Source organism: Anopheles nili, chromosome 2 (genome assembly GCF_943737925.1).
Source record: "Anopheles nili chromosome 2, idAnoNiliSN_F5_01, whole genome shotgun sequence".
NCBI classification, from domain to species: Eukaryota; Metazoa; Arthropoda; class Insecta; order Diptera; family Culicidae; genus Anopheles; species Anopheles nili.
In genome coordinates, this window is record NC_071291.1 from 72,059,506 (window position 1) to 72,085,787 (window position 26,282).

At 48.4% G+C, this 26,282-nt stretch overlaps 5 protein-coding genes across 5 annotated transcripts; 2 read left to right on the plus strand and 3 right to left on the minus strand.

The window, feature by feature from the left end:
- The first annotated feature begins 7,101 nt into the window (after positions 1–7,101).
- LOC128730713 (uncharacterized) lies at positions 7,102–10,537 on the plus strand. The gene is made up of 6 exons (XM_053823792.1): positions 7,102–7,622; positions 7,691–8,795; positions 8,871–9,006; positions 9,073–9,215; positions 9,312–9,894; positions 9,961–10,537. Exons 1-6 carry the CDS (start codon positions 7,203–7,205, stop codon positions 10,271–10,273), a joined length of 2,700 nt encoding a protein of 899 aa, XP_053679767.1. The 5' UTR covers positions 7,102–7,202; the 3' UTR covers positions 10,274–10,537.
- A 379-nt stretch (positions 10,538–10,916) lies between these two features.
- Positions 10,917–11,928, minus strand: LOC128722163 (trypsin alpha-4-like). Its single transcript, XM_053816002.1, has 4 exons — positions 11,829–11,928; positions 11,600–11,756; positions 11,264–11,522; positions 10,917–11,201 (listed from the first exon to the last, which is right to left on the minus strand). The coding sequence occupies exons 1-4, from the start codon at positions 11,884–11,886 to the stop codon at positions 10,917–10,919; spliced, it is 759 nt and encodes a 252-aa protein (XP_053671977.1). The 5' UTR covers positions 11,887–11,928.
- Positions 11,929–12,529: 601 nt separating this feature from the next.
- On the minus strand, positions 12,530–13,512 carry LOC128720133 (zinc metalloproteinase nas-4-like). Its single transcript, XM_053813779.1, has 4 exons — positions 13,425–13,512; positions 13,173–13,347; positions 13,007–13,109; positions 12,530–12,943 (listed from the first exon to the last, which is right to left on the minus strand). The coding sequence occupies exons 1-4, from the start codon at positions 13,510–13,512 to the stop codon at positions 12,530–12,532; spliced, it is 780 nt and encodes a 259-aa protein (XP_053669754.1).
- A 1,281-nt stretch (positions 13,513–14,793) lies between these two features.
- On the plus strand, positions 14,794–15,745 carry LOC128730120 (zinc metalloproteinase nas-14-like). The gene is made up of 3 exons (XM_053823152.1): positions 14,794–15,031; positions 15,093–15,535; positions 15,620–15,745. Exons 1-3 carry the CDS (start codon positions 14,794–14,796, stop codon positions 15,743–15,745), a joined length of 807 nt encoding a protein of 268 aa, XP_053679127.1.
- Positions 15,746–16,005: 260 nt separating this feature from the next.
- LOC128730717 (apolipoprotein D-like) lies at positions 16,006–24,756 on the minus strand. Its single transcript, XM_053823795.1, has 5 exons — positions 24,463–24,756; positions 20,192–20,417; positions 19,940–20,091; positions 16,577–16,783; positions 16,006–16,214 (listed from the first exon to the last, which is right to left on the minus strand). The coding sequence occupies exons 1-5, from the start codon at positions 24,601–24,603 to the stop codon at positions 16,107–16,109; spliced, it is 834 nt and encodes a 277-aa protein (XP_053679770.1). The 5' UTR covers positions 24,604–24,756; the 3' UTR covers positions 16,006–16,106.
- Positions 24,757–26,282: the final 1,526 nt, after the last annotated feature.

Sequence of the window (26,282 nt, forward strand, 5' to 3'; positions counted from 1 at the left end):
GCTTCCTTCCTTAAAATGTCATTCACAGCGAGACGGTGAAGGACATTGCCAAAATTCGGCACCAACTGTAGCGAGAGATTGTTGCGGGTTTTTATCGATGGGGCGGTTGGGGGTGGCAATCCCCTCTCAGACGGGCAGGAAGTCGTGATGATGATGATGACGCCGATGATCAGGATGAACGCGAACCACATATATATATATTTGTATGTATATGGGGCCTTTTTTTCTCTCTCTCCTTTTTTCCCTTTCAACTCGCTTCGATGCGGTTGGGAGTTTTTCGGGCGAACAGCTGGGAGGAACAAAACAGGTTTACCCTTCCTCCCTCCTTCCCTCCCTCTCTCCACCGCACTCACCCCCTTAAAGGAGGCAAACCCCAAAACGGAACGAGCAGAACACTAACCGAAAAAAAACAGACCCACATACACACACACACACGCGTGCACACCCATCTCACCTGCCGGCCCACATACACACGCACACACACACACAAACGTGCGCGGGACTTTCGGGGTGGCATAAACGCACTTCTCGTATACCCTTGCCGCTCGATAGGGGTGGCACCCGAAAAAGGGGTGGTTTCTCGTTTGCGATCATCTAAAGAAGGGGGCCCTCCGTTCGTGCGTGTGTGTGTGTGTGGTTGTTTTTTTCTCTGCTCCTTCGCCTTCGCTCTTTGCCATCGCGCGAGAGCTCTTTGTGCCTTTTTTGTTGTACACACCGTCGTAGTGGTGTTTTTTTATTGTGCCCATCCCGCGCGGATCGCCAGCCGGCGGCTCCTTTGGGGAGGGTGTCTGTGTTTTTTTTACGCTGCTTTTATTATTAGCCAACGGAGTGTTGTCCCTCCCCCCTCCCCACCCATTGGGTTATTTAATTTCTCACCCCCCCCAGTCGGCTGAGGGAAAAAGTCGCGAGAACTGGGAACGGATATGCTTTGCATTTTTTGTTCGTTTTCCGCGGCACAATGCCCCATCAAGCTGGAGTCGCGGGGGAAGGTGAGTGGAATGGTGTGCATCCGGCACCACCCGAGAGGGGAAGCAAACATGAGCGGGGGGTGCGAGAAAAAAAAATAAAACAAAAAACAATCCGTGCCCAAAAGGATTCGCCGAAAATGGGGGAGGTGATGCGCACGACTCGAAAGACCCACTCTAGGAGGGGATCGAACAAAAGGCAGAATGGGGTGGGAAGGGAGAGGTGTGGAGGACGCTCCAGCAAACCATACGCCACATCTCACCCTCAGCGATCCTTCCGCGATCCAGCCTCCTCCGATCGCGTTCAACACACGAAATACGGGCATCCCTCTCAACGAGAAAAAAAGGGAAAAAAACAGCAAGCCATGAGAAAAAAAGGGACCCAAAAGCAAACCTACTATGATGAGTTTGTGCGAAGGAATTCTCGCAACGAGCGGCAAGCGGGTCGGGGGTCGGGGACCGGTAAGCCCAAATGGCGGCGTGGTGTGTTCGCATCCTTCGAATCTCCCATGGGGCGGAAACGACCGCACGGAGGATGGCGTCCGCTTCGGGATGCACCACCAGCACCGCGGGCGGGTGTGGGAAGAGAAGGGCGCACGAAACGAAGCGAAAAAGACGAAAAAGAAGAGAAAAACGACACGGGAAAAACGGGAGCAAACCCATCTTCGACCCACCACCAGGGTTGCCCGTTGGGTGTGCGCGGTGGGCTGAGAGGATGCTGGAGGGGAGCGCGACGCGGAGAAACCCTTCGAAAGGAAATTAAGAAAAAAGAAAAAAAGGAAAGAAAAAAAAAGCCCATCAGGAGACACCGAAAATGCGCCGTGTTGCACACCCAGTGACGCCCAATAGGAGGGTGAACCCGACGGCAGGTGGACGGTCACGATGGAAAGGAGCACACACACACACACGCACACATGTGTACGCAAGCAGGCGATCCCTCTTTCACTGTGCATCCCGTGCCATCCCTAACCCCGGAACCGTACCCGTCACCCGGCAAGGATAGCACCAGGCCAGGCACAAACAGGCTGGTTGGGAGAAAATGGAGATCTCGAGCGAACAAACACCACCGTAGCGTGCTTGGGAGGAAGCGAGAGAGAGAGAGAGACAGGGCACAGGACAAAAAACAACACCACCCAAGCAAACTGTCAACGAGGGTTGCGGGGGTGACGGGGTCTCCGGTGGAGGTAACGAAAGGCGCGTCCCCGCGTGTCCGATAAAACCATTTCGAAAAATGGCCTGGAACGGTTGCGCGCGTGTGGGTGTGCATGGGTTCACGGAGGGGGGTGGTGGGTAGTGGGACGGGATGGGGGATGGTAGAGAGTGATCCCGAAAAGGGGGAAAAAGGCAGCCCGGGAAGGGGCATCACATTCCCACCCACCACCCATGCTCTCGTGTGCCGATACATCCACCCACCTGATTAACCTCAATTTTTTCGCTCCACCGGGTGCGACTTCCGAGTGTGGCCGTCGAGGGATAAGAGGGACGAAGTAGAAAGGGAGAGGAGGAGGAGAGGGGAGATCAGCGCGATGGGGGTTTTCGGGCTACGGGGCTTGCATTGGGCTGCCCCTCGAATGGCCTTGGGATGAATTTTTAATTAGATTTTCATGCCCTTAACTCGATCGCCCTTTGGCAACACGAGACCCTACGAAAATGGTCGAAATCTTTTGTTCGTAAGCCATACGTACGGTTGGGTTTGTCCTCGCGAGTCGCCGATGTCGTGGTGGGTTCTGCTAAAACGTGGGTGATGACCGAAATCGCCAGGATTCACGCAAGGACTCGCGCACGTTCGTTCCGGGTAAAGCACACTGCGCACTAAACGGCCAAGAGAATTCACACCCACACGCTGCTAACACACGCTTTTTTCCGGTTGCACCGTGCCAAGAGACACGCAATCGAGCGATGCTGGTCGGAAAAGTCACACTGAAAAACTGCGGAAATCGCGCACCGCGTGCTTCGATGGTGGTGGAAAAAATGAAGCGAATTTTAACTTCGAACCAATGCCAACGGCTGACTCGATGACATTGCGAGAGGGAGAGCGTTTGCCGGCGCTGCGAAGCCGAAAAACCCCTCTGGGTTCGGTGCCGGTAGGCGGTGTGCGAGCAAGACGAACTGCAACTGAACCGTTGGCTCTCTTGCTCTCTCTCTCTTGTTCGCGGTTACGCACTCGCGGGTTGCTTTGTTTTCGAACTCTCCGCCGCACGCGTGTCGCGGCGTACAGAATGGCGCGCCCTCACGCTCCCATTCTCGCTCTCTCTCACACTCTTTATCTCTCTTACTCTCTCTCTCTCACACGCACGGCTCCCGTGTGCCGTTTTTTTCGATTATTGGCGGCAAAACGCAATGTGCGTGAGGATCCTAATTGCCTGGCCGCTCGCACTCGCTGGTCGGGCGTTTTCTCACTCTCTCTCTCTCTCTCTCTCTCAAGCGTGCAACACGGATGCTGGAATTTCTCGGACTTGTTGCCTGTGAAGCGAATTTTGAATTTCTCTCACCACAAAGCAGACTCTTTCTCTCTCTCTCTCTCGCTTCAGAGTACAGACAAAAGCGTAGCCGCCTGCCCGGCACATCAAGGACATTCGGGAGCATGTGTAAGCGCCTGTCTGGGAGTGGTTTGTGGGGAAGGGATGTAATGGGGGTAGGAGGAGGGGACCGTTTGCTCATTTACAAGCGCGTCGAACTAGCTCGGAGCCACGATGGAAGGACATTTGTGGGCTGAGCAGAAAAAAACAGCCAAAATGGAATGAAATTTCAGGACATTCTCTAAAGGGCGGGAAGTGCTGGAAAAGTTATTTAAATGGCGTGAAATGGTGCATGGGTTTTTATTTGTAGGAAGCTATCGTCAGGTTTTCATGAAAGAAACAATTGGTAAAGGAAACTTTCATGCTTTTAAACCGCAATGTCTATCTTTCTGCTCAAAAGTGTTTGACACCCATGTCTAATACTGTTTTCTCCGTTGCAAGGAAAAACTCTCCTCTCCGCGTTGGTCCTTTTTAGCAGGAGCACGAGAGAGAGGCAACCACGCGAATAATATATCCCAACGTTGGCGTTTTCACCCTTTTGGGTGTGTTTCTTTTCTTTTGTAACGTATGCCAGCCTGCGGGAGTCCTGTCTGCCAAAATGCCTATGTATTGGATCGTTATTTTACAAGCAATTGCTAGAGGGAGTTAGAGGGGCCATCGACTGTACAGGCAAATGAACAGCAGAGTTCAATCCACCCGAGCACGAGTGGTCTTAAACGATCGAGAAATAAATACCACGTTGTCGATCGAGGTATCCTTTGAAGGATATTCATTTCAAAATTAGCCCTCTGACAGGAACATTGGAATGTGCAATGCTTTTGACACTTGCCAATCGTTTATCAAGTAACCTTTGGTAAGATCAACGATGCAATATTGGACCAAACAGGTTTCCTGCAGCATGATTTGTCCTGCGTCCCAGGACGTAAGGTTGTGTGCGTTTCTCCTTAAGCACCCCGGGACGTTGCGTACCTGAACACGCGTTGAAGCGAGGGGTCCTTCGACAGACATGATCCTCACCACCACCAGCAAGGAATCGGTTTGAGGGGAGTGGGTGATCAAACAGCATGTCGTCCACCCGGGTTGGAGTCAAGTTAACGCGTTTCGTCGCACTAATTGCAGCACCTTCGCTCGCCCTTTGTCTGTCCTTTCTCGCAGGCAGCTGCCAGGTGGGGTTTTATGGGTTGTGGTGGTTGGCTTTCGTGGTGGTTGGGTCCACACTTTTCGTCCTATTCTTTGGCGGGGCATAGCACCCGTTCCTGCTCGATTGGAAAAAGGGGACATTGCAGGGAAGGGTTTGGTGTTTTTTTTGTACTTCGATACGGTTGAATCGATTTCCATCCGGTTTGTGAACCTTTGATAGATGTGGCGTAACGAACACAAGCTAGATAGAATTGCCCCCAGGATATGTTAGAAGAGTAGTACGACTAATATAATGCTTTGTGGTTTATGTTATTGATAATAAAAGGATTTAGTTGCAATAAAAGCAATAACATTGGGGTAAAAAAATGAAAACAACAGATACAATTCGCACGGCGAGCATTTTTAAAGTGGTTGAAGCCATTCGTTATACGAAAGAGTGTGTGTTTTGACAAAAACTGGATCGAAAACGTTCAGTTTCATTTTCATAAAAGGTATAACATTTAAGAAAGGCTTTACGACTACCGATTCTAATTACAAGAGGGTAGTAATTGATTATGCTGCCTTGATATTTTCCACACTAACTTAATAGATTTTCAAACCAATTTCCACTTGCCTATAATTTCCAAGACACAAACCAGCATGAAGCGTGGAAACGCTTAATAGTTCCAGAAATGGCCGCATGCATGGCGCCAACAGTTAGCGGGAATAAATTTAAAAATAATCAGTGAAACTGCCAGAGTTTTTCCTAACACAGCCTCTTGCTCTGTTACTTATTATACTTTTTATTGTATCCATCAGGAAATTAAGAACACTAATAATGAGTAAAATGATTTCGAGAGAAAAACAATTACAATGTAGAAGATATTTTTCCGTTACTACCGATTTTTTTTTCAAATGTCAACTGGCCAGTTTCATGGCTTGTCGGTGAAGCATACTTGTTGGCGATTTAAAGCATGCGTTTAAATGCGATGAGCACCGCAAGATAAGCATCAAGATAAGATAACAAACTTGTGCCGCATGTTGGTAGTCCTCGTGACAAAGTACTAAGATATCCAGTTCAACTTTTGCGTTTCTCGTGAGCAGTTGCCTTCGTTTTGGGCCCACGGAAGGGTCTATTGTAGTAGCATTAGTTTTTCTAATACAAGTCTTTCATCTGTTGGCCTTTGAAACAGGTGAGCGTGATGCAAATGGTGAAGCTGATCCTCGGTTCAGATTCTTCAAACACTTTGGAGTGGTGTTTGTGTAAATTGTGAAGATATGCTGGAAGGTTTTATTCGTATATCGATCATGATGAATCACAATGTGGGGCCTGAAATAGATGTGGGTGTAATGGAGGTTTAAGCGTGTTATCAACTGAGCCCCACGTAGCACTTCCACTACGCCGGAAAGGACGTGATAAGATAGCCAACACAAACATGGGGTGCGATGAATTTAGCAATACTTTAGGCAACTTAGAAGGTTCCTTTGTGGATGTAGATCGTTTAAACCGAGTGTGATCTAACGGTGACTAAACACGAGAGAAGTCTATGCAAAGAATCAGTTATCAGACATTTAATATTGTGATGAAAATACATTTGATGTGGATTTAAAACAGAGACGTTGTTTAACGATGCTAGACAATTAATATTAGCTGAATGGTGGATTTCAATTTTAAAGAGTCACGACAAGACACATGCCAATTGGTAATCGATCGCCTAGGTTCCACCCTGGTGTAGTAATGAATCGCTTTAATCAAAGGGCTCTGAGTATTTGTGCGTGCGTAGAGCTCTTGAAAATGCTTCAAAAAGAACCACGCCCGCCCGGTGAGCGATTGTGGAAAAAACTTTCCCTTGAAATGTGTGCTACGTTGATTTGAACAAGATATGGCGAAACTGCATAAACAAATATAAGCAGTACAGAAATTGAAAGTTTTATCACAAGATCAATCTACCTTATACGTATGTATAATTTGAAATTCGACTCTTTGTACAGATAAACCTATTAATCTTTCAAGTAGAACTTTAGTTATATTTTTTGTCATTTGAGTCACTCGGAAAAAAAGAGCACCACCTGAATCACGCTTTAAATTATCTCTTGCTGGCATCTGTTCTTAGAAACGATTCGCCTCTTGAGTGATATGATTCATGGAAACATGATCCATTTGATAGAGGCATTGCTATAGGGCAGATTAAAACGCAAGGTTTTTAATAGCTCACCATTTTGATAATGGAAATGCGCGTTCTGGTTGTTTTTCATTTTTTCGAAAATCGGTTTAACGAATGTATGGGGCAAGTGATTTTGCAGCAGGTGAACACCTCTACTAACCTGCCGACATTGCCGTTATATCAAGGGTTCGGTGCTGGGGTGTTATCTTATCTATGGTTAGCCTTACGCAAGGTAAATTCCACTCTGAAACTGTTGAGGTTGGCGAAGAGCGATATAAAAAATTTACGCTTGTAGAATCTACTCGTTGGCCATTCATCGTGGGGTGTTGAGTTCATTTTGTCAGCGTAGAATCGAAAAATTGGGCGAGGTTCAGAAAGTTCTAATTAATGTCAATTGAAAACGATCTTCCTCAGAGTGTAGTTTGAGCAGCAACATGAAGTTACTGACGTCGGTAACGACGTGCCTGCTGCTGGCCGCAGTGCTGATGGACGTGGCGGCACAGGAGAATGTCCTTACGCGAGTCGCCCCGTCGTTGCTGGAGTGCTACGAGAACCCGACCATCTTCGAGCGCGACAACCGGTTGCCGATGACGATGAATATGTTGATTGAGCTGATCCGCAAGGTGGAGGATTCACCCGGGTTCCAGCAGGACATCCGTCAGCTTTCCATCAGCCTGTTGCATCGTTTCCGTCAGGACGGCATAGTCCGAGCACCGGGTGTAACGAGCATAACCGGAGTAATTCCGTTCAGCCCCACCGAATTCCAGTTCACAAAGCATCGCGTACTGTTCTCTCGCTTGCTGCCTGGCAATGCAGTCAACTTCCCGAACGCCACGTTAAGCACCGAAGAAAGGGTAAGAGAAGGTTTAGTGGACGAAAACAAATCCTTAGAATGGATGCTGAATATTGTCTCTCTCTGCAGTGTGCAATCCATTTCATGATATCGAATTCTATCGATCGGCGAGTGCGTGGAGATGAGAATGTCCGTTGTGCGCAGCTCGCGCAGTACCGTGCGGCCCGTGTACCTCGTGAGATGGACTTCAAAGATCGCAACAAGGTGCGATCGAACTACCTCGGTGACAACGAGATGCTTGCTCAACCGGAAATGGATCGCATACGGGAGCAAATCATGAAGTTCAAGCACAAGGCGGGTAAGACCGCTCGTTTCGAGATGGATCCGGATGAGAATCATCTGGAAGAGGAACAGGAACCCGAAGAAGTCGTCGCTGAGGAGGACGCCGAGCCCCAGGAGGAACCAGTTGCCGCTGCAGTCGAAGAAGACGAGGAAGCAGGTGAACCTCTTGAAGAGGATGATGGAGGTCTTGTGGAGATTGGAGATGCGTCGCTCGTGGACATCGCATCGAACGCGATCAGCGCATGTCCGGTGGAGAACGGAAACGTCTATACGCCTTGGGGCCCCGTCATGGCGGGCACGGTATTGGCCGGCATTGCGGCAGGACTCGAACCACAAACGGTGCAGCTGCGTGATCTGATGTCACGAACGAGTGAGTATCGTAGCCGGCAATCGCAGCCGATGCGTGTTGACAATCGGTGGGCAGCGACTTTGTCGGGTGATTTGGCCGAGGTAGCATTGCTGCACGCCCCATCGGCGGGAAATAACGTGCAGGTTGGAGCGGCCGGTGCGTGGAATAGAACCGTCTCTCCACGCTGGTTCTTCCTCAACCAACGTGAACATCTGCAGATGACGGATGCGGAGATTCGGGCTGGAATTGATGGGCTGCTGATTGCCACGAACATCGCTGAGTGGCGTAGTCGGGCCAACAACTTGCGGTTGAGCCAGGTTCTCGACATGTACTACTCACACCGGGGTGTGTTCAACGATACAGTGCGATCGTGCAATCGGCGTGATCTTTTCACGACGGTCGCTCCAATGGTCCAGCTCCGGGAGCAAACGGTCGCGTTTAGTACGGTGTTGGATCGGGAGATGCAAATGCCATTCACGATCACGCAGGATGCGATCATCAACTTCTCCGATCGTTCCACTGATGCGCTAGCCAACTACATCCGTAAGTATGACCGGGATGAAGGACGGTGTCCATTGGTCTTGAATTGATGGATACTTTTGACAATCTGCTCCACAGCGACTGCTTTGAATGATCTATCGTGTGAGGCAACGGCCATTGAGATGAACGATCCGACAGTTTGGAGAGCGGCGTCTGATTTGTACATCTTCGTCGATGCCGCCTGGCCGTACAGAGATGCGTACTCCGTCGTCGCGTAAGTTGCCAGCTTTGTCCTTCTAGAATCAAATTTGAGGAAACCATTTTATTTTCCTTTCCACAGAAACATTCTGGATTCGGTTGATGTGGGTCGCTTCGGTACGACATACACAGTTTTGAACGCGCGTGATGGAACTATCATCGTGAACACTACACAATTCTTGTCCGATTTCCATACGATCTACACTCCACAGTTGCATGAGTCATGTAAGTAACCGTCGCTATTGTTGCTGGAAGACCTCGTGAGCTTTCTCGTGAGTATAAGCAGGGATGTCTAATCTGGAGACTTCTTTACGTGAACAGTGCCGAACGGGTTGAACATTCCGAACGTGTTCCGCCAGATGCGCAACGAAACAGCTAACTTGATGGATGCAGAACGGCGTAATAATAGCTTGAGCGGACGCTCTAAGATTGCCCTCATGATCGTGCACATGGATCGTGTCAGTGAAGGTGACACCAACTTCGCCATGCAGCATCTGCAGATCTTCCGTGAGGAAGTGCCGGACTTGCGCTTCCTGTATCTAGCGGCAGGAGACGTGGGTCGATTCAACCGTTTTGTGCGTGATGAACGTCGTGACGTGTTCCCACTGCGTGAGCTTGATTCCGGTTCGGTAGTCGACACGGTTCGCGTACAGCTGACCCCAGTCATCCAGCGGATACTTCAAGAACCAAGGAGGATTGTGAATCCACGCTGTGGTCACAACTGGATCCCTGAGAACTGGGGATCGAACTCAATGAATCAGTTCGTCGAACCCAGGGGCATCAATTTCTACCGCTTGCATCCAAACTACTTCTTTAGGGAGGGCAACAACCGACGTCTTCGCATCCAGGGTCATGGTTTTGCAACGCTAACCGTCTGTCAATCGCGCTGGGTTGAGCGTCCCAGGTAAGTACTGGAAGTTGTGATCATCATTCTAGAAGCCTTTAGCTCATCGTCCACGCTATTCTTTAGGCTTAATACTACGGAGAATCGAGACTCGATCGTTTGCCGAACGATCAACACCGATTCGGTTGATATCGATCTTTCGAATGCTTGTGCTGGACACTCGGTCATTAACACCTGTCCGCCATTGTTCGTGTCGGTGGAAGGACCTATCAACCCTCCCGCGGTCATACGCTGTTCTGAGCCGGAGTGCCGTTTCCCGGATAATGCCCGGTTCGCGATCGTCCTTGACAACATGGGATGTTTCAGCGGTGCTAGCAGGACCGTGAGCTCGCTGCTGTTGGCTGCCCTGGCGGCTTTGCTGTTAGTGTTCTTTAAGTAGCGATAGGATCTATATTTTAGTAGTCTTTTCGGCATCTTCAAATACCAACTAGTTTTAAGAGATACGCTAGCGACGCGTGCCGTTAATTAAAACCATTTCACGTCTCCATTAAACAGTTGCTAAATGACATTCTACAATAGTGCCTAAACCAAACTAGGAGAGAACACCGATGACAATTTCAGTAAATCAATATTCGTAATAAAGGAAAATCCTTATACGTCAAGAAGGGCCTGTATTATAGGCGGGACTCAAGCGATTTCTTGTGCTAGCGTATCTTGAAACGATGACTATTTTGAATACATTCAGTGCATTGTTTTGTTAGTTAATTCAATGAAACCATCCCCATGGAAATAGATAAGATAGCAACAGATAAAATGTAGCAACAAATCGCGACTGTTGGCTCAACTGACGTCATCTGATATTTGGAACCGATCCCAGGGAATTAACTGGAGAAGCAGCAAGAATTATCAAAATCATACAAGTAAACAGAATGCACAGGTAAGAAAGTTTTACTGACCATAACAAGACGCGATACAGTTCAAGATAGCAATAAATGGCACCAGAGGCTGACTACATTTTAGTGTACTAGTAAATCTGAGCGAATCTACTGGAGCGTATTCTGCAATTTCCGCCAGTGGCTCGTTTAAAGCCGCTCGGTGATGAAATCCACAAACTCGGATACCCTCGTGTAGACGGAGGGGTAGTTGTCGAAAGCACAGCCGTATCCCCAAGACACGATTCCGATCACCTGGTTCTGGTAGACGAGTGGACCACCTGAATCACCCTGGCAAGCGTCCATGCCCTTGGATCCGGCGCAGATGTGGAAGGGCAGAATCGGTGCAAAGTTCTGATACGCGATGCCACACCGACTGTTGCTCACGATCGGCAGCGTCACATGCTGTAGATGGTTTGTGGATGGTCCTTGGTACTAAGGGAACAACAGAGCGTCATTAGGCGTTCGTTTTGTGGAACAAGCTCTGTGAAACCTACGTAAAGCGCTCCCCATCCGGCCAGAGATACACCGGTGTTTTCGGCGACGCTGAACGTACGCAGGGGTAGATCGATTGCTTGCACTCCGGTGCCCAACTGCAACGGGCTGGCGAGCTTTAGCACGGCGATGTCCCACTCCAACGTCCAGTCGTTATAGTCCGGATGGGTATGGATCTGGGAGACCACAACTAGCTGGCCTCCTTCATTGCGCAGTGTTGATCCAGCACGCACTTCATAATCGGACGGTTCCAGATCCGAACTGTGTGGGTAGTTTGCACAAAAAAGGACCTTCATGAGGATCAGCAAGATAGGAGCTTATTAAAATGAAAAACGTACTAGTCAACACAGTGTGCCGCCGTTAAGATGGTGTTCGTGTTCAGGATAGCGCCTCCGCAGCTGTGCTTGTGAAGCCGGCGAAGCGACACTAAGTGGGGATGGTCCTCGATCGTGGTGTCACTTCCACCGACGACACGAGCGCCCAATCTTCTCGGCACTGAAAATACAACGAGCAAACAGATATGACGGGTCATATAAATCTGTTGGACCTGCGTTTCGTTTAACTCACCAGCAGATACGCAACTAGCCAGCACCAGGCAGATCACCCCAGCGAACCGTAACATCATCTTGCACACGTATCAAACCAATCCGGCAACCGTAATGGTCCGTTCGTCCTACGGAGGCTAAGATTCGACCTTTATATGCCATTGTTTGGCCGATTGGAGACTGATCGGGTTCGGCTGATACTGGCCGCGCTTGATACTTGACCGATGATAAGCAAATGCAGTAAGTGTATATTCATGTAAACGAAGAAAAAAAACCAAGCTTCGACCGGGGATAGCCTTTATCGGAAACTGTGTGTTGGACGAGTGAACTCTCTTGTACTGGTTCTCATGCATCATGGTAGTAGACGAGTGTCGACATGTATACGAAATTGTACCTAAGGAATGCACATTGCTTGCGCTCTTGATCTTGAAACGATGTAAGATTGAAACGATGGTGATTTATTCATTGCGGCAGAATTGATCAAGTCATCATTGAAATAGTACAGCAATCTCTCTACGTCACAGAGATTGTTATAAACGCAGTAATTTCCATCAACAAACGCACTTGTCGATATATTTTATAGTAGTAATAATCGAACTGCAGCAGCTACTCACTATTTATTTAATGCTAATCTCTCGAAAACCTTTAAACCTTCCCGTAATATATGTAGCTGTAAACTAAAGGCTAGTTGAAGGGAGTTGTATCCTTTCCAAAGAGTAGTGCTTAGTAGCAGTTGGGGTAGAGAAAGTTAAGTCGTTTGATGTCCTTGTAGCTAAGTCCTACACGCTGGCCTATCGTGACACCGGTCTGCTTGGGAATGATCGTAGGCTGGCTGCCGCTACTGAACGCCGTCGATCCGTAGTGCATGACGCTATCGTAGTCGTACGGGATGCCAAAGTCCTCGACTATGTTCGAGCTATAACGTTCAAAATTCGATGCCTTGCCAGCCTGGATGGCACCCCAGTTGATCTCCACGTAGAAGTCACGATCAGAAGCACTTTGCATGTGGACAAAGCCGAGCGAGTGCAGGAACTCGTGGATGATCGTTCCACGCGACATACATCCATTAGGTTGCAGGTTTACCGTTTGCATGCCACCACGGTGTCCCAGCGTTGCCCAGCATCCCGTGTATTCTCCCTGAGTAGATCGTTCAAAAGAAACGTCAAACGTCGCCTAACGAGAAGGTATATTTAAACTTACCGTAACGGCTACGTAATCTTTCTGGTTCGTTCGTTTTACGAATCTGACACAACTGACCAGCTCGATCTGTTGCAAGGCGGACACGATGCTGTTTTGTTGCACGCTCGCTGTGGGAAGCAATAGAAATAATTTGCATTATTGGCATCGAATTTTGTTGATCGTGAACATACTGAATGCTGTGGAGTCGATCACGTAAGGTACGATGTTGTTGGGCCACTTGTAGGCTTCGCCGATGACGGCTGTGTAGCCGTACTTCACTGCGTCCTCCTGCTCAGGCGTCAGTATGATGTCACCCTCGAAATATCCGGCAGATTCCTCAAATTCGCTAGCCAGTTCCATGTCTGCACACAACGATCATGAGCAAGGAAATTGTTGTTGAGCTTTGCTATTTGCTGGAACTACTGGAAATTGTTCTTACCAGCTACAGAGTTTCTTTTGACCGGTGAACCCATGACCTGATGGGATACCATCGCCAAACACGCCAGGACCCAGAGCAACTTCATCATGGTGAAGATATTCTCTGTAGCAGCGGAATACACGCACTCGTTTTAACAAACCTGCCCAAAGTTTGGCAGGGACTAAGAGCTACAAAGGATCACCAACTGATGCGCAACCTATCCGCACCAAGTCGCACCACACAATGGCGGTGGGTTGTCTTTTGACCTAACATTTTGTGCTCCTTCATCCCGCTGAGATTCGTGTTTGATGGATCTACGCAGATCCTCGGTTTATGGCATCCGTTCTGTCGCGGTTCACCCATGGTGCTCGTAAACTGTGCTGCGTGAAAAACTCGAGACTGATAAGATAAGAGAAAATAAGCAGACTCTGCGTGTTAGCCGGTGGTGCTTCTTTGTCCGAAATTGTGTATATCTTTTAAGGAAGCTGCGGCCAATGTCACAAAACGGAAGTATGCAATACGGCTCGGAGTGTGTGTAAGTATGTACACTCGATGCTATCAGTTTGGCTGTTTGGAGATGATTTTTGTGGGCGCATAATTGGTTACATTTTTATGATCTGCTTCCGACAAAAAATATGCTAATCATTGTCTGATATAACATTGCTGGAAGATATCACTGGCTTTGTTTCTAGGTTAGAAAAACTCGGACAATATTAAACCCTTGAACCATTCGAAATGTGTTTCCGTTAATTTGATGACTACGTTGCATTTTCCTGCTGAAGGTGCTAATCACACTTATGATAAGGTGTCCTTAAAAAGTATTTACATGATATTTTGTTAAAACAAAGCGTTTTAAATTGCAATAGCCTATTTACAAACGTGTAAATTTTCTCCTGCAGATTTCCAAGAACAAACTGATCCCAGTTGAAGGTAACTTGAAAGATGCATGTATTTCCGGGAATAGGATTAAAAAATTGTCTACAATTGTTGGAATTTCAGGAACACTTCCTGGAAACGAGCTTCTGGCAGCAAATTTTACGAGTGCATTAAGCGGACTTTCTTGAATGAAGCCCATGTACGAGACACAGCACATCTTATCATCAGCTCAAGCAAATATTTGAGTGGAATGATATTTTGGAGTTTAAAGAAGAGGTACCGTCGAGGTGTAATCCGAAGCAGACTCGAGCCAGCCAAAAAGATCGTCACTCGCTCGACAGACACTTAGTGCCTGTGGAACGTTAGGACGATTTCCACTGATTTTTGGCTACCGTGTGATAATACGTGTCATAGAAGCTTGAAACAATCATTTTAAAAATAACACACACGATGTTGCGACATCGAGAGCAGGTCTGTTAATCAATACCATAGACATTCTTTGGAGAGTTATAACATGCATTTTGTATGGTCGTCAACGATACAGGTTCTATTAGCTATCGTCATGGGTTTGACGTTGCTGTCTGATGGTGTCGTTGCTAAGGGTTACGAAGAACTTGGAAAGCGACACCAAGGTGACATAGTACTGTCGGATTTCCAGTACGATGCGGTCGCTGACGGTGGTGCGCTGATCGTGCAGGATGCCTCGAAATGGACGAAAGGAATCGTCCCGTACGAGTTCTCGCCCAGCTTCAGTGAGTGGTACCAGGATTTTAGGGGAGGAGCGTTAGTACTGAACACAGTTTTCTTCTACAGCTGAGCCCGAACAAGGTCAAATCGTAGAGATAATGAATCGAATTTCGTCGTACAGCTGTGTGCGGTTTGTTCCACGAACCTCCAAGGATAAACAGTTTCTTAATATTACTGCCATCGCCGACGGATGCTGGACAACGCTCGGTATGAATCCGTTGTCAAATCAGCTAAACCTCCACAAAGAAGGATGTCTTCAATCGGGTGTGATAATGCACCAGCTGCTGCACGTGCTCGGATTCACGCATCCTCAGAGCCGTCCAGATCGTGATTTCTACGTTCTCGTGCAGGAAGATGCGATCGAACCGTCATTGAAGCAAAACCTGGACAAATACCTGCAGGGTGGGATTGAGGATTTTGGCATCCCATACGACTACGAGAGTCTCCTGCACTGCAAGTCGGATGCATTTGGATCGTCGACTTCCGACCGAGCCACCGTAGTTCCGATGGTTTGTATCGCAACCGATCGAAGGCAATGGACTAGAAAGGTTCAATGAAACTGACAGGTGATATGAATTGGGTTTCCTTTTCAGGACGACGTCGAGATCGGTCAACGGGACCAACTGAGCTTGAAGGATGTGCGCAAGCTGAATAAGATGTATGACTACGAGTTTTGCGGACACTGTGTTCGTGGGAACTGCAATAGCCCATCAACGTAGGCGTATGGTTGTTATATAAATAGCCTTATGAGGCAATAGCCTACTGTAGACGATAGTATTGTAAATAACCAAAACTATACAGCAAAAACTGAGATTGCATATTTTTACTAGTAAAACGATTTCTCAACTGCTTTGCATACTTTAGGGCATTTCGTAAGGATGCGTGAAAAAAATTTAATGTAAAAAAAGGATTAAAAAACTTATTCAAACAAATTTAATTGTATGCGCTTGGAATAAAGGAACAATGTTAAATCGCAATGTAATACGTGAGGAGGCTTCGTTCTTTATTGTCACATCGTTTAAATTAAAACTACCGAATGTTCTGAAAGGAATGTCGGCACGGTAAAACTTTCTCCTCCGCTCAAGGTAACCACTCGGCGACGTTAACGAGCCGTTCGGAGCGGTTGGTAGTCTCCTCCACGTAACCCTCCACCTCCTCGCTGTCGGTGTCACGGTACTTGTTGTAGATCTGGACGGGCCGGTTCGGTCGCAAGCGAACGGCGCAAGGATATGCAAAGTAAAAGAACGTATAAATTAAAACATTAGCAACATTTCCACCAGACTGTGCCGCTTGTGCATCCTTCCCATTCGCACCTTCCCCACGCCCCCACCGGGGTGGGAAATGGGAAGTGAAGGCACAAATGGCGAACAAGCACGAAATGGAGTGGAGGTTTAATTACTGTCGGTACCGATCCGGTAAGAAGCAAGCTCGCACAATCCGCCACAGCAGACAATCGTTCCATTTCGCTTTTCGCTCGTTTGCTTGTGATTCTATTCTACAATTTCTCCCGCACTCCGTTCTGGCGAGCTGTACGCTCAAAATAAATGAACCTTTTTGCCGGCGTTGACCGCCGCCTCGAAGCCGTCCCCGATCGCTTCGCCCGCCTTCCGGAACGCGTTCGCGATGTTGCGCGTCGAGAAGGTATCCGGATCGATGTGGATGTTCCAGCCCGCTTCGCCTTCCTTCGGGCAGCCGGTTTGGTTGACGATGCTCAGATCGAACGGATCCACCGAGTACGAGGCCAATCGGGTGCGAATCTGCAAACGGGATGGGTCGAGATAATGAGTGATGAAAGGATACCGACACTGTGGAATGGCGCCGAGGAAAGTGAAATGAATGAACGTCAAGGAACGTCAGGAACGTTAAGCCCCTGTTCCTGGCTGGGCAGGACCACGTCAAGGACACGTGGCGTTTGTGTCCTGTTTTTCGATTTTAATTAATGATTGTCACGCGATTGTTGTGCGCAACCGAAGTTAAAATAGAGTGGCCAAGGCGGCCCCGTGATAGTGAACTGGCGGTCAAGAGCAATGATAAATTTACTTCACAAATTCTACCACCATCGCTTCCAGGATTTCAGTAGCGCAGGAGAAGCTTATAATCTTATCTGTCTATAAACGAAACATTGCAACACTTATGTGCTTAGGACGGCGGACTCGAGTGTTGATAACACTAACACTTGTTCCGAGGAAAAACGACTCTTTATGAAGAGAAAAACGAGCATGGGAAGCCATTCGAGTTGAGTTCGCGTTTTAATACCCGCACGTGTAAGGGGATAAGCGTGTACCGAGTTGGACGCTTTTTTTTTAATGAGACAGCAATTCTACCCCCTGTCAGGATAATCCCGCCCTCGGAAGTCGGCCCGGAAAAATACTACTAGTGTGGCGGTTTTTGCGCGGTTTCCCTTACGCAGTGTTACGCTCGCGTATTCGCGCGCTGGCAAGGAAGCGCAAACAGAAACCTATTTTAATAATGGCCTACTCGGTTGGTTTACCTGCCCGTGCTTGCGAACCGGAAAGCGATGGCCGCGAGCAGTCTGGTCGTGCTTTTATTTTGCCGGGTGATCTGAAAGCAATTCAACGCGCTCCAGCTTCAGGATGTGCAAACACACCCCCGAGTGCCGGAGTTTATGTGTGTTCGGTGTGACGTGTGCCTGCCGCATGAGGTTGAGCTGTAGCACACGCAGCCGACACCTCCCATGCGATTGGGGAGCGTGATTTATTCAACCGACCGCGGGTATAGCGATTAGAACAACGCTTCACACGTCGTTGTTATCAGATTACACGCAGGGTTGCAATGGGGCGGCTGAGCTTTACCGTGATTGTGGTTCGTTGAATTACACCCCCGTGCCCGTGGGACATAATGTACGCATCGCTGCGAGCTGCGACTGGATTATCTTCTTTCGGACAGAACCGTAACCGTGGGCGTCAGGAGTAGTGCAACAGGCTGGGCACATGAGGGAGACGTGTCGGTTGGACGCTGGTTAGTTATCTACGCGGTAATGGATCGCTCGGTGTGGATCCACGTTGGGTGATCCTATTTCTAGTTAAATGTTAACCATTCGGAGCGTACGCGTGGAAACATAACCCACCATGCATATGTGGTGTGGCAGGACGACCAGGACGCTCTACAGTAGTACCTACAGTAGGCAGGTGCTTCTGGACTGTGGCAACAGTAATTACACGACCGGCTGTTCATTGTACCGCCAATGCGGAAGCACTCTCAAACATTACAATTTCGCTGCTCCCTGGGTGCCTTTGTGGATGCTCCCGAGCGCTAGCTAGCTAATCTAATGGCCGGTCTTTTCATTGTACTTACTTGTAGGCCTCAAAGCTCACATCCTTAATGGCAGCTGCCACTCTGTTGAGCTGCGGAAAATTTCACCAACAAACAGGCGCTCGAATTGTAAAACTCGCGCACTGTCCATTAAGATGTCCAAAGGCATCTTAGCGTGTGGTTTTGCTTCGTCAGCAGGGCTCGGCCATTTCGCGCGCCGAACACCAGACGACGGTGGTGCCGAATGACACCAAATGGAGCACGGGTGTAATTAGTGCTGTTGCCATCTACCCACGAGTGCATCGTCAACCCGTGCGTGACGAGTACACCCTGAAGGTGCGGCAGAAACACAGGCCAACAGGTATTCCGCATTCTCTTTGGTTCGGTGCGAGGCGAGCACATGGAATGTACTGCTTGTTGGCTTTTATTAAGCTCATACATGTTTCATCCAACGCCAAGCAGGTGTACCGGAGTGTCCAGGATCAAGGATCTAGGGTTTGGGTGGGTTGTGTGGCTAGCAAAAGTAAAAAAAAAACGAGGCAAATTAAGGACGCAAGTACGCGTGGGAATACGTATGTGGTGCAAAACCCACCGTAGCTTCCCGTTAATGGCGTGCTTGACGCGACCGAGGGTTTTCATAATATGAAAATGAGCCTTTTTATTTCATCATTTTGCATGAACGCGGTTTGCGCGCCTTTTCGCAGGGATCCAACAACATGTGGGTGAGAGGTTAAAAGTGCTTAAAATGTTAACCTGCTTCAGTGCGCCCTCGGTCGCTGAACATGTTCCCAGCACCGAGAAGGGTGTCCTTTTACGGTTTAGATGACACTATGTATCCAGGAAACGCATTGTGCCTTCCACAGCCCGGAAGCGCACTACCCAGCGGGTAGTATGGAGGGTAAAGTTTCGTGTAGCGAGTTCCGGGTCGTTGACCAATTTGAAACTCGTACCCACAAAATCCGCACTACATTGGTATCATCCGCTTCTGGGCACAACTCTGGGCACTTCGATTACGAGAAGCGGTGGAAAAAGAGAGCACCATTCGCTTCGGAGCTTTTCCCGTGTGCGAACAAAACTCCGTCAGCTACAAATGGGCGAGAGTTTTACGGAAAGCTCATCCTTGTTTCGGTGGTGAGGAGGTCAAGGGTCGCCAGCTGACGGTTGCTGCCGTGCCATCAGGTCAGGTCCTCTGCTGAGTGTGGTTTGTGAAGCGAAAGATCCCGCAGCTACTGGACGAGGATCGAATAAAGCAAAACCCAGGTGTTCCGGTGTTCCGGTGCGAAAGGAACCGGGTTACAGGTGGTGCCATCGCTCCATCGGTCACGAGTGACAACTAACAAGGCAGCTGGAGAGGATTGTAACAAGGATGAAATTTGTCACCAAATCCAAAGTTTCACCGTTCATTCGTCGGGTCGGGTGCTCGAATGCTGCGTGGTAGCAAAATTTTCATTACCAGAAGGACTATGATGGGATGTTTTTTCTCTATCGCCACTGAGCTTCTCTATCTGCAATGCTAACTTGCCTGTACCTCACAGGCATTCACGAATCACAAACCAACCTTCAATAGTATAACAAAGCGAATTTTTGTCCCATCGTCCCACGAATCCATAGCTGTAGCAAATCTGCCCCCAAACCCGTACCTTGTCGACGAAAATTTTATCCAAATCACGCGTCCTGGACAGCAGGGTTGCGCTCTGTCGGTGACCAAACGGTATCTTCTGGCACGAAAACACCCCAGCGTACGTGTCGTAGTCGCTCATGAAAACGACAAACTTTGCGGATCCGGCTACGCCTGCAAAACAACCAAAAAAAAACACAGAAAGGACACCACGCGTGAGACAAACGGGTCAGGCGAATTAGCGATGACGTCATGGACGGCAAATGTCACTCACTGAGCGGAAACCGGACGGTCATCCGGGCAGGAACGTCCCGATCGGTGACGGTAAGCTTGCCAGTGTACGAGTACTCGTGCTTGATGGGGGCGACCGAAAGTGGCGCCTTTTGGGAGATCTGCTCGATGAAGTACTCGTCCGGGGTGTCCTGATTTTTGGTGATGTTGTAGATCACGCAGGTCGATGCGGTGCCCGTCTTCTGGATGACGTACCAGATGCCAAGGAACTGCGGATGAATGAACGGAGAAAAGGAGTTAAATTTACGCGATTGTTTCTTAACCGTCAGTAGGGCGAGTAAATGGCAGATTGCTGTTAAAAAGGCGATATTCGACTCCTTCAAAACGAGCCGAATACTCCTCCGCAACGTCCAATACTTTTAAGCGCTCGTAAAGTCGATTCCGAAACGTGCTTCCGCGGAACTAATTTAATTTATTTTAAAACAAGCTACAGATGTCGCAGTCGTCCGGTTCGCGGTACTTGACATGAACGCCACCGGAACTGCTGTCACTTGGTGCCACTACGCCGGGGTGGCAGAAGTCTCACTAATTGCTGCCTAACCCGTCCAACCGTGACAGGTAGACCCTGGTGCCGTCCATCCCAATACCAACGCCAGCGCCACTGTCACATTCGGTGGAAAAGGGTTTTCGATTTACGACCGGAAGTTAAATCATTAATTTAAAATGCTACCCCACGCCTTCTTTCGAACCGGCAGCGGGTGGCTTTGTTATGCCAGCGCAGCGAAGCGTCACTTTCATCGTCAAAGACCAGCACGCGGGAAAGTGTTTGGGAAAGGACTACTACACGGGCGTCACTTTACCGGGACATGGTAGATTAGGTACTAGGAAAAATCATCTTTATGGAACCGCTAATCATGCTAGGGTAGCGCAAGACATCACAACCACATTATGACCATCGAAAGGGACAGAATAAAAAAAGGAAGTCTGAAATAAAAAAACAAGAATATTGACCGGGCAAGGTTGAGGCGGCCTTGGCCCAAGCCACACCATGGTGTGCTCGAAAAGGATCCTCGCAGTACACCGGATGTGAAAGTTCCCCCGGGTTTTTCCGTGTCGATAATTTCGCCGTACACGAACGGGCCGCTTATGCCACCTCGTAAGAAAACTCACACCTCAACAATCCACCCTGGGGTGTTGCTGAAGATTGGACACCACTGCTTGTAGGCTTGTCCTCGAAAGCACGCGGTCATGGTGTTGGCCAGGACAAACTTTGGGCTCGATCGCCGGGGTCAGACGAGTCAGGTTTCACGGTCTCGGTCACGAGCCGACCGGTAAGTGGTAGCTGGCGCTTCCTTGATAGACAAGGAACTGACAGGTTCGGTGCAATCGGATGTTGTTCGTGCGCTGCCGTAACTTTTGATTGGCTTATTAAAGTTTATGCAAGCTCGGTTGCCGGTAGCTCCGTGTGGCCGATGCCGTGCAAAGTTTCTTTTTCTTCCCAATAGTTTGACATCGATTGTAAATCATTGCAACATTGAGTCGCTGATGGGAGTTTAATGTAGAATCGCATGGGCTACTAGATGGAGAAATAATTTTCAAAACGACAGTTTGCTTTCCAAATAGCAAATACTTTTGTGAGTAGGCCAAACAACACACACACACACATACGCACGCACACGTAGCAAAATGTCTTTCTTTGCGCCTCCGTGTGTCATTAAAAGTTGGAGAAAAGTGTTATCTTTGTCGAGATGGATTGAAAAATTATTTCCCCATGCTCCCAACTCAGCATCGTGCAGCTTTCGCCAAGTTGTAATAAGCATTTGTTACCCCTTTCGTTACGCGTGTCGAGTATTCTCATTACATGCGCAACCCGCCCTACGTGCCCCCGTTACCGGAAAGAGTGCCCCGGAAGTGTGCTCTGACGTGCGGGGAGTTGTTCAAAAATGAAAATTTATCTTTCCACTTTCTCAACCGGCACGCGCATGGGTGGGTATGAGAGTGGGGTGCTTTTTCATCTGCCGCCTCAAAAATGCTCGTCCTGGTAGAACCGTCGGGAAGTTGGGAGCTGGCAGAACCGTCTTGTGTCTTGTACGCCCGCGTCATCATCATCCATCGTGCGGGTGAAAAGCGCTCAAGCAAAGCTCCCCTTATATGAGGGGGAGTTTAGTGCAATTGTCGTTACGCCATCTGCGCTACATCCGTTCCGCACTACACTTCCGAGTGGTACGCCGGTGTTATTTCACTCGCTGGAAGGATGTGCTTGTTGTGCGACGGAGGCGAGCAATAAATTCCCGCCAACGTGACGGGTGGAGGAGAGGAGAGAGAGAGAGAGAGAGAGAGAAGGCGGGGGATGTCTCACATTTCGCCGAAAGAACGCTTTTGTACGATGGGTGTAATGTGGTGTTGAGGACGTCATGCCACTACACACCGAGTGTGGAGGATGTTTGTAATTATAAGTAACAGAGGATATCAAAAACGACCGGCGAACTTGTCGAGAAAAATTGAATTGAAATGTTTCATCCCGCACAGAACGTATCAAACTGCTGTTGGTTCGACGTCAGAAAACCTGTGGTTCATTTTTGTTGGTTTGTCCGGAACGTCCAACCGGTAGAGCCAACCCATCACAGGATGGCCACGCAACATAGGAGAGTATATTGATTCTACCGAAACGGGATCGCAGGCGAGCCTTTCCCAGACAGCTTCATGTTTGCTTAGTAAACGGTTTGTTTATGCACCGAGAGAACGAGAATGTGGCCAAAAAGGATGCCTGCCAGTAGACATGATAACAACACCGCTCCACGATGGTAACGTAATAAGAGAAAAATGTGCTGACTCGGAAGCTGGAAAGCTGCTCACAAAAGTCACCCACGAGTGCCGGGAACGGATGCTCCCGTTGGAGCTCGAGGTCCTGGGTAGATAGCACACGCCGGACACTATCGGGACCGGCATGAAAGGGCCATCAATCAATGTCAGCAACAGGCTGCCAAAGCAGCCGAGAAAACCCAGATTCCAGCCGGGATCGGACCATTAAGCGGCGGTTCCTGTTGACCCTCTAGCAGGACGGTGCAGGACGTCCCAGGATCTGGGGGGATATTTATTTGATTTTTTTTGCTGCTGCTACTGATCCTGCTCGCAACACCACCAATGGAGCCCGAAAAAAAGGGCAAACTTCGAGTGGATGAAAGCATTTCCCGCGTAAATGGACGCCGGCGCTTTTTCGGTAGGGACGGTGGAACAATACACTCAGGAGTGCAAAATGTTAACCTCCTCGCACCACTAATAATGGCCACGTGGATGCGGTCTTCTCGCGGTCTATCGGTGTATCGTTTCTCCTCGGTGGCCCTTTTTCCCACCCAATTAGGTGGGTTGCGTTTGACATGGGTTTTAGAGGATTCGGGGCGAGAAATACCGTGGGTGTGTGTGTGTGCCAACGTCACCGTCTAAAGCACGCATTATTTATTTAAAGGAGTTCGTTTAGAATTTGCAAACTAAAGGGAGCGAGATAAAAACACATACCCGAACGAGCGAGTAATGGATATTTCCCACTTTCCATTAGTCCCTTTTAAGCGAAAGGAAATATCAGTTTAAGAACGGATCATTTACGGTGTTTTATATTTAGAACACATGATTAATGCTCGTTTCAGGCTGCTTAAGAAGATGCGAGAGACTTGTATTTCCGGTTTTAAATCGAAAAGATTGCATCGGTGCTATGAATAAATTAGAAGTAAGCTTTATTCTAGTGCTCCGAAGTACGAGTATTAAAAACCGATTTGAAATGCACGTGAATGAATCGTGAATTAAAAGATTGCTCCACGTTTCATTTAAGTGGTGTATTTTTTAAACATATCAACGTCTTATCGGTAGAAAAACCGCGTGCTGGAAAATCACCTCAATGCAAGGCCGTAAACATGCAAAAGCAGTCAGCTGACCTCGAATAGTTTCCCTCCAGTAGAGAGCTGTTTTGTATCAGTGGGGCGTAACGTCGGACTTAACTTGCGGCGTAAATCTCATCGGCGTGAGTTGCTGATCGTCGAAATGAGATAACGCATCGCGCCTTTCTCACTGAGTCTCACCACTAAGAAAGTGAGTGGTTATGACCCCGTCGATCGGCTGGATGCGAAGGTTATCGAATTGACGGGCCGTAGAGTGCTTTATTCCGTGTTGAGAACTTTCGCACGTAAAAACCGGCCTACTATTGCGTGCATTACGTAAAAACTGCCAATCGCATAGCCTTCTTGGATGCACGAAGTTGACGTTTGAAGGAAGCCAAATATGTTAGGTCCCGTGTGTTAGACGCTGGAAAGAAGAATTTACCTGTTTCATGCTGAAACCGCTCATGGGCTCCACGGATGGGCAGTCGCCGGTTTTGTAGGTATGGCCCCGGGCAAGGTCGGTAAGACAGGCGAAGGCGATGACCGCCAGCGCCAGTGCCACGGTGTTCGAAACTTTCGACATTCTGCACTTCTAAGAAAATCTAACTTTACGAACGCACTATGTTCTTCTAAACTAGTAATAAACTCACTGAACACTGTCTTTCTGCGTTTAAAACACTTTATTTCTTCTCACCCACGCGGAGGAGATCCACGGAATCCGTCCCGTTGGAGCGCTGAGATTGATCTGTGCCTACGATCAGCTTCTATGCCGCGATTTAAATGTCTGTGTCCGCGGCAACCACCGGGCAAGCCTGTTCTGTTTGGTTGCACTCACACCACCTTCGAGTCGCGATCGCATCCGACGATTATTCAATTGATCTGTTTACGCGCGTTCGCTCGTGCTGTCTCGCTCTTGCAATGCGCGATCGTACGCGCAGCCTCCGAGTTCGTCGATCGAGCTCTCTCGTCTCGAGCTGACGTCTTACGGAGCTTATCAGCGAGAAGATGAAGGGAACTCGTCTGTTACCTTCGACTCGCTGGTCAATGTGAGAATGAGCGTGAGCCATTGTACAATTTCTTCTACTTTTGTCCAAGGGGTTGTGGAAAGCCACCCCTTGGGTAGGGTGAGTCTGGAGGGGTGGCTTGTTTTGGTGGCTTATTTTTTACACTTTGTTTCTTTCATTTCGCGGTAAATCCGATGACTCACCCATGCGGGGCAGCCGTTATGGACGCCGGCACTACGTTATGGACGAAAGCCGCCTTAAACGGGTTAGTTTTTGCTGTCGATGTTGCGAAACGTGACAATAAACAAAGGCGCAGCACTATTTTATTTAATTGAAGGGAAGAAGTAGGAAATGCGGTAAAATATTATTGGATGCTTTATTTAGAAGTATGAGAATGTACGACAACAACTATATTTTTGGTGAGTTTATTAAACTTCTCTAAAATAACATGAGTTGGCGTTAGTCTATTGTCTTCATTCGTGGTGGTATCTAAAGTACCATAGATTACGATTACGATGTTTCCGCTTGGAACCGTCTAGCATACTTATTGGATTAGAATGTCACGGAGCAACGGAGGGCAAAAAAAAGGGCTTTCAAAACATCCACTGACATACAGGATCACGTCGAAAGTGCATCAAGAGCTCAAGCCACGAGGCGAGCACTCGTGTTTGGGTTCGTCTGTACATAACGCTGTTTGAAATCCTTCAGCTAGATGGCCTTTTTCCTTCCGTGATCGTAATGCATTTCGAAGGCGACTAACCGGCGGCCCTTTAGCGTGCACTTGATGCGAGAAGCATCTCCACATCTAGACGGGAAACGGTACCCGTTGGGGGGATTATGAGGCTAATCGGCGTACGTGGGTCGAAGTGGTGGTTGTCTTACTGATTGCCTGAATGCCCGGAGAGGCTGCTGCACTTTGGTGACATTGCCCGTCGACGGAAATCATCGTTTTGTTTGAATAAAGCCAATCATATCACGCTGGCATTGACAGCTGACAGAGTCAATGGAGTGCATTGGACGGACCAAAACTGAAAACATGGTGGGTTCTTAACACAACGCAGGGCTTTTCTTGGAAGGCTACAGACCCAATTGTCGCTTAGTGTTGAATCTTTACCATCATGCTTAATTGACATAATGAAATGCTGCTCGAGGGAAAATGTTTCCTAATTCTTTGTTATTTAATAAGCTACTTACTATGTTCTGTTCTGTTCTGTCTTTTCTTCCATTCCAGAAATTTAATTCAAAAATGTTATTGTTT

Bases quoted from the DNA above. Each gene is read 5' to 3' on its own strand.
- LOC128730713 (XM_053823792.1), top strand. From the start codon at position 7,203: ATGAAGTTACTGACGTCGGTAACGACGTGCCTGCTGCTGGCCGCAGTG. The intron at 9,007-9,072 runs GTAAGTTGCCAG...TCCTTTCCACAG, and splicing joins GATGCGTACTCCGTCGTCGC to AAACATTCTGGATTCGGTTG. The intron at 9,216-9,311 runs GTAAGTAACCGT...TTACGTGAACAG, and splicing joins TCCACAGTTGCATGAGTCAT to TGCCGAACGGGTTGAACATT.
- LOC128722163 (XM_053816002.1), bottom strand. From the start codon at position 11,886: ATGATGTTACGGTTCGCTGGGGTGATCTGCCTGGTGCTGGCTAGTTGC. The intron at 11,757-11,828 runs GTGAGTTAAACG...TTGTATTTTCAG, and splicing joins GGCTAGTTGCGTATCTGCTG to TGCCGAGAAGATTGGGCGCT. The intron at 11,523-11,599 runs GTACGTTTTTCA...CTACCCACACAG, and splicing joins GCGGCACACTGTGTTGACTA to TTCGGATCTGGAACCGTCCG.
- LOC128720133 (XM_053813779.1), bottom strand. From the start codon at position 13,512: ATGATGAAGTTGCTCTGGGTCCTGGCGTGTTTGGCGATGGTATCCCAT. The intron at 13,348-13,424 runs GTAAGAACAATT...CGTTGTGTGCAG, and splicing joins CAAAAGAAACTCTGTAGCTG to ACATGGAACTGGCTAGCGAA. The intron at 12,944-13,006 runs GTAAGTTTAAAT...CGATCTACTCAG, and splicing joins AAGATTACGTAGCCGTTACG to GGAGAATACACGGGATGCTG.
- LOC128730120 (XM_053823152.1), top strand. From the start codon at position 14,794: ATGCATTTTGTATGGTCGTCAACGATACAGGTTCTATTAGCTATCGTC. The intron at 15,032-15,092 runs GTGAGTGGTACC...TTTCTTCTACAG, and splicing joins CGAGTTCTCGCCCAGCTTCA to CTGAGCCCGAACAAGGTCAA. The intron at 15,536-15,619 runs GTTTGTATCGCA...TTTCCTTTTCAG, and splicing joins GAGCCACCGTAGTTCCGATG to GACGACGTCGAGATCGGTCA.
- LOC128730717 (XM_053823795.1), bottom strand. From the start codon at position 24,603: ATGTCGAAAGTTTCGAACACCGTGGCACTGGCGCTGGCGGTCATCGCC. The intron at 20,092-20,191 runs GTGAGTGACATT...GTTGTTTTGCAG, and splicing joins GACCGTCCGGTTTCCGCTCA to GCGTAGCCGGATCCGCAAAG. The intron at 16,215-16,576 runs GTTCATTTATTT...CGGCCCGTCCAG, and splicing joins CGGTCAACGCCGGCAAAAAG to ATCTACAACAAGTACCGTGA.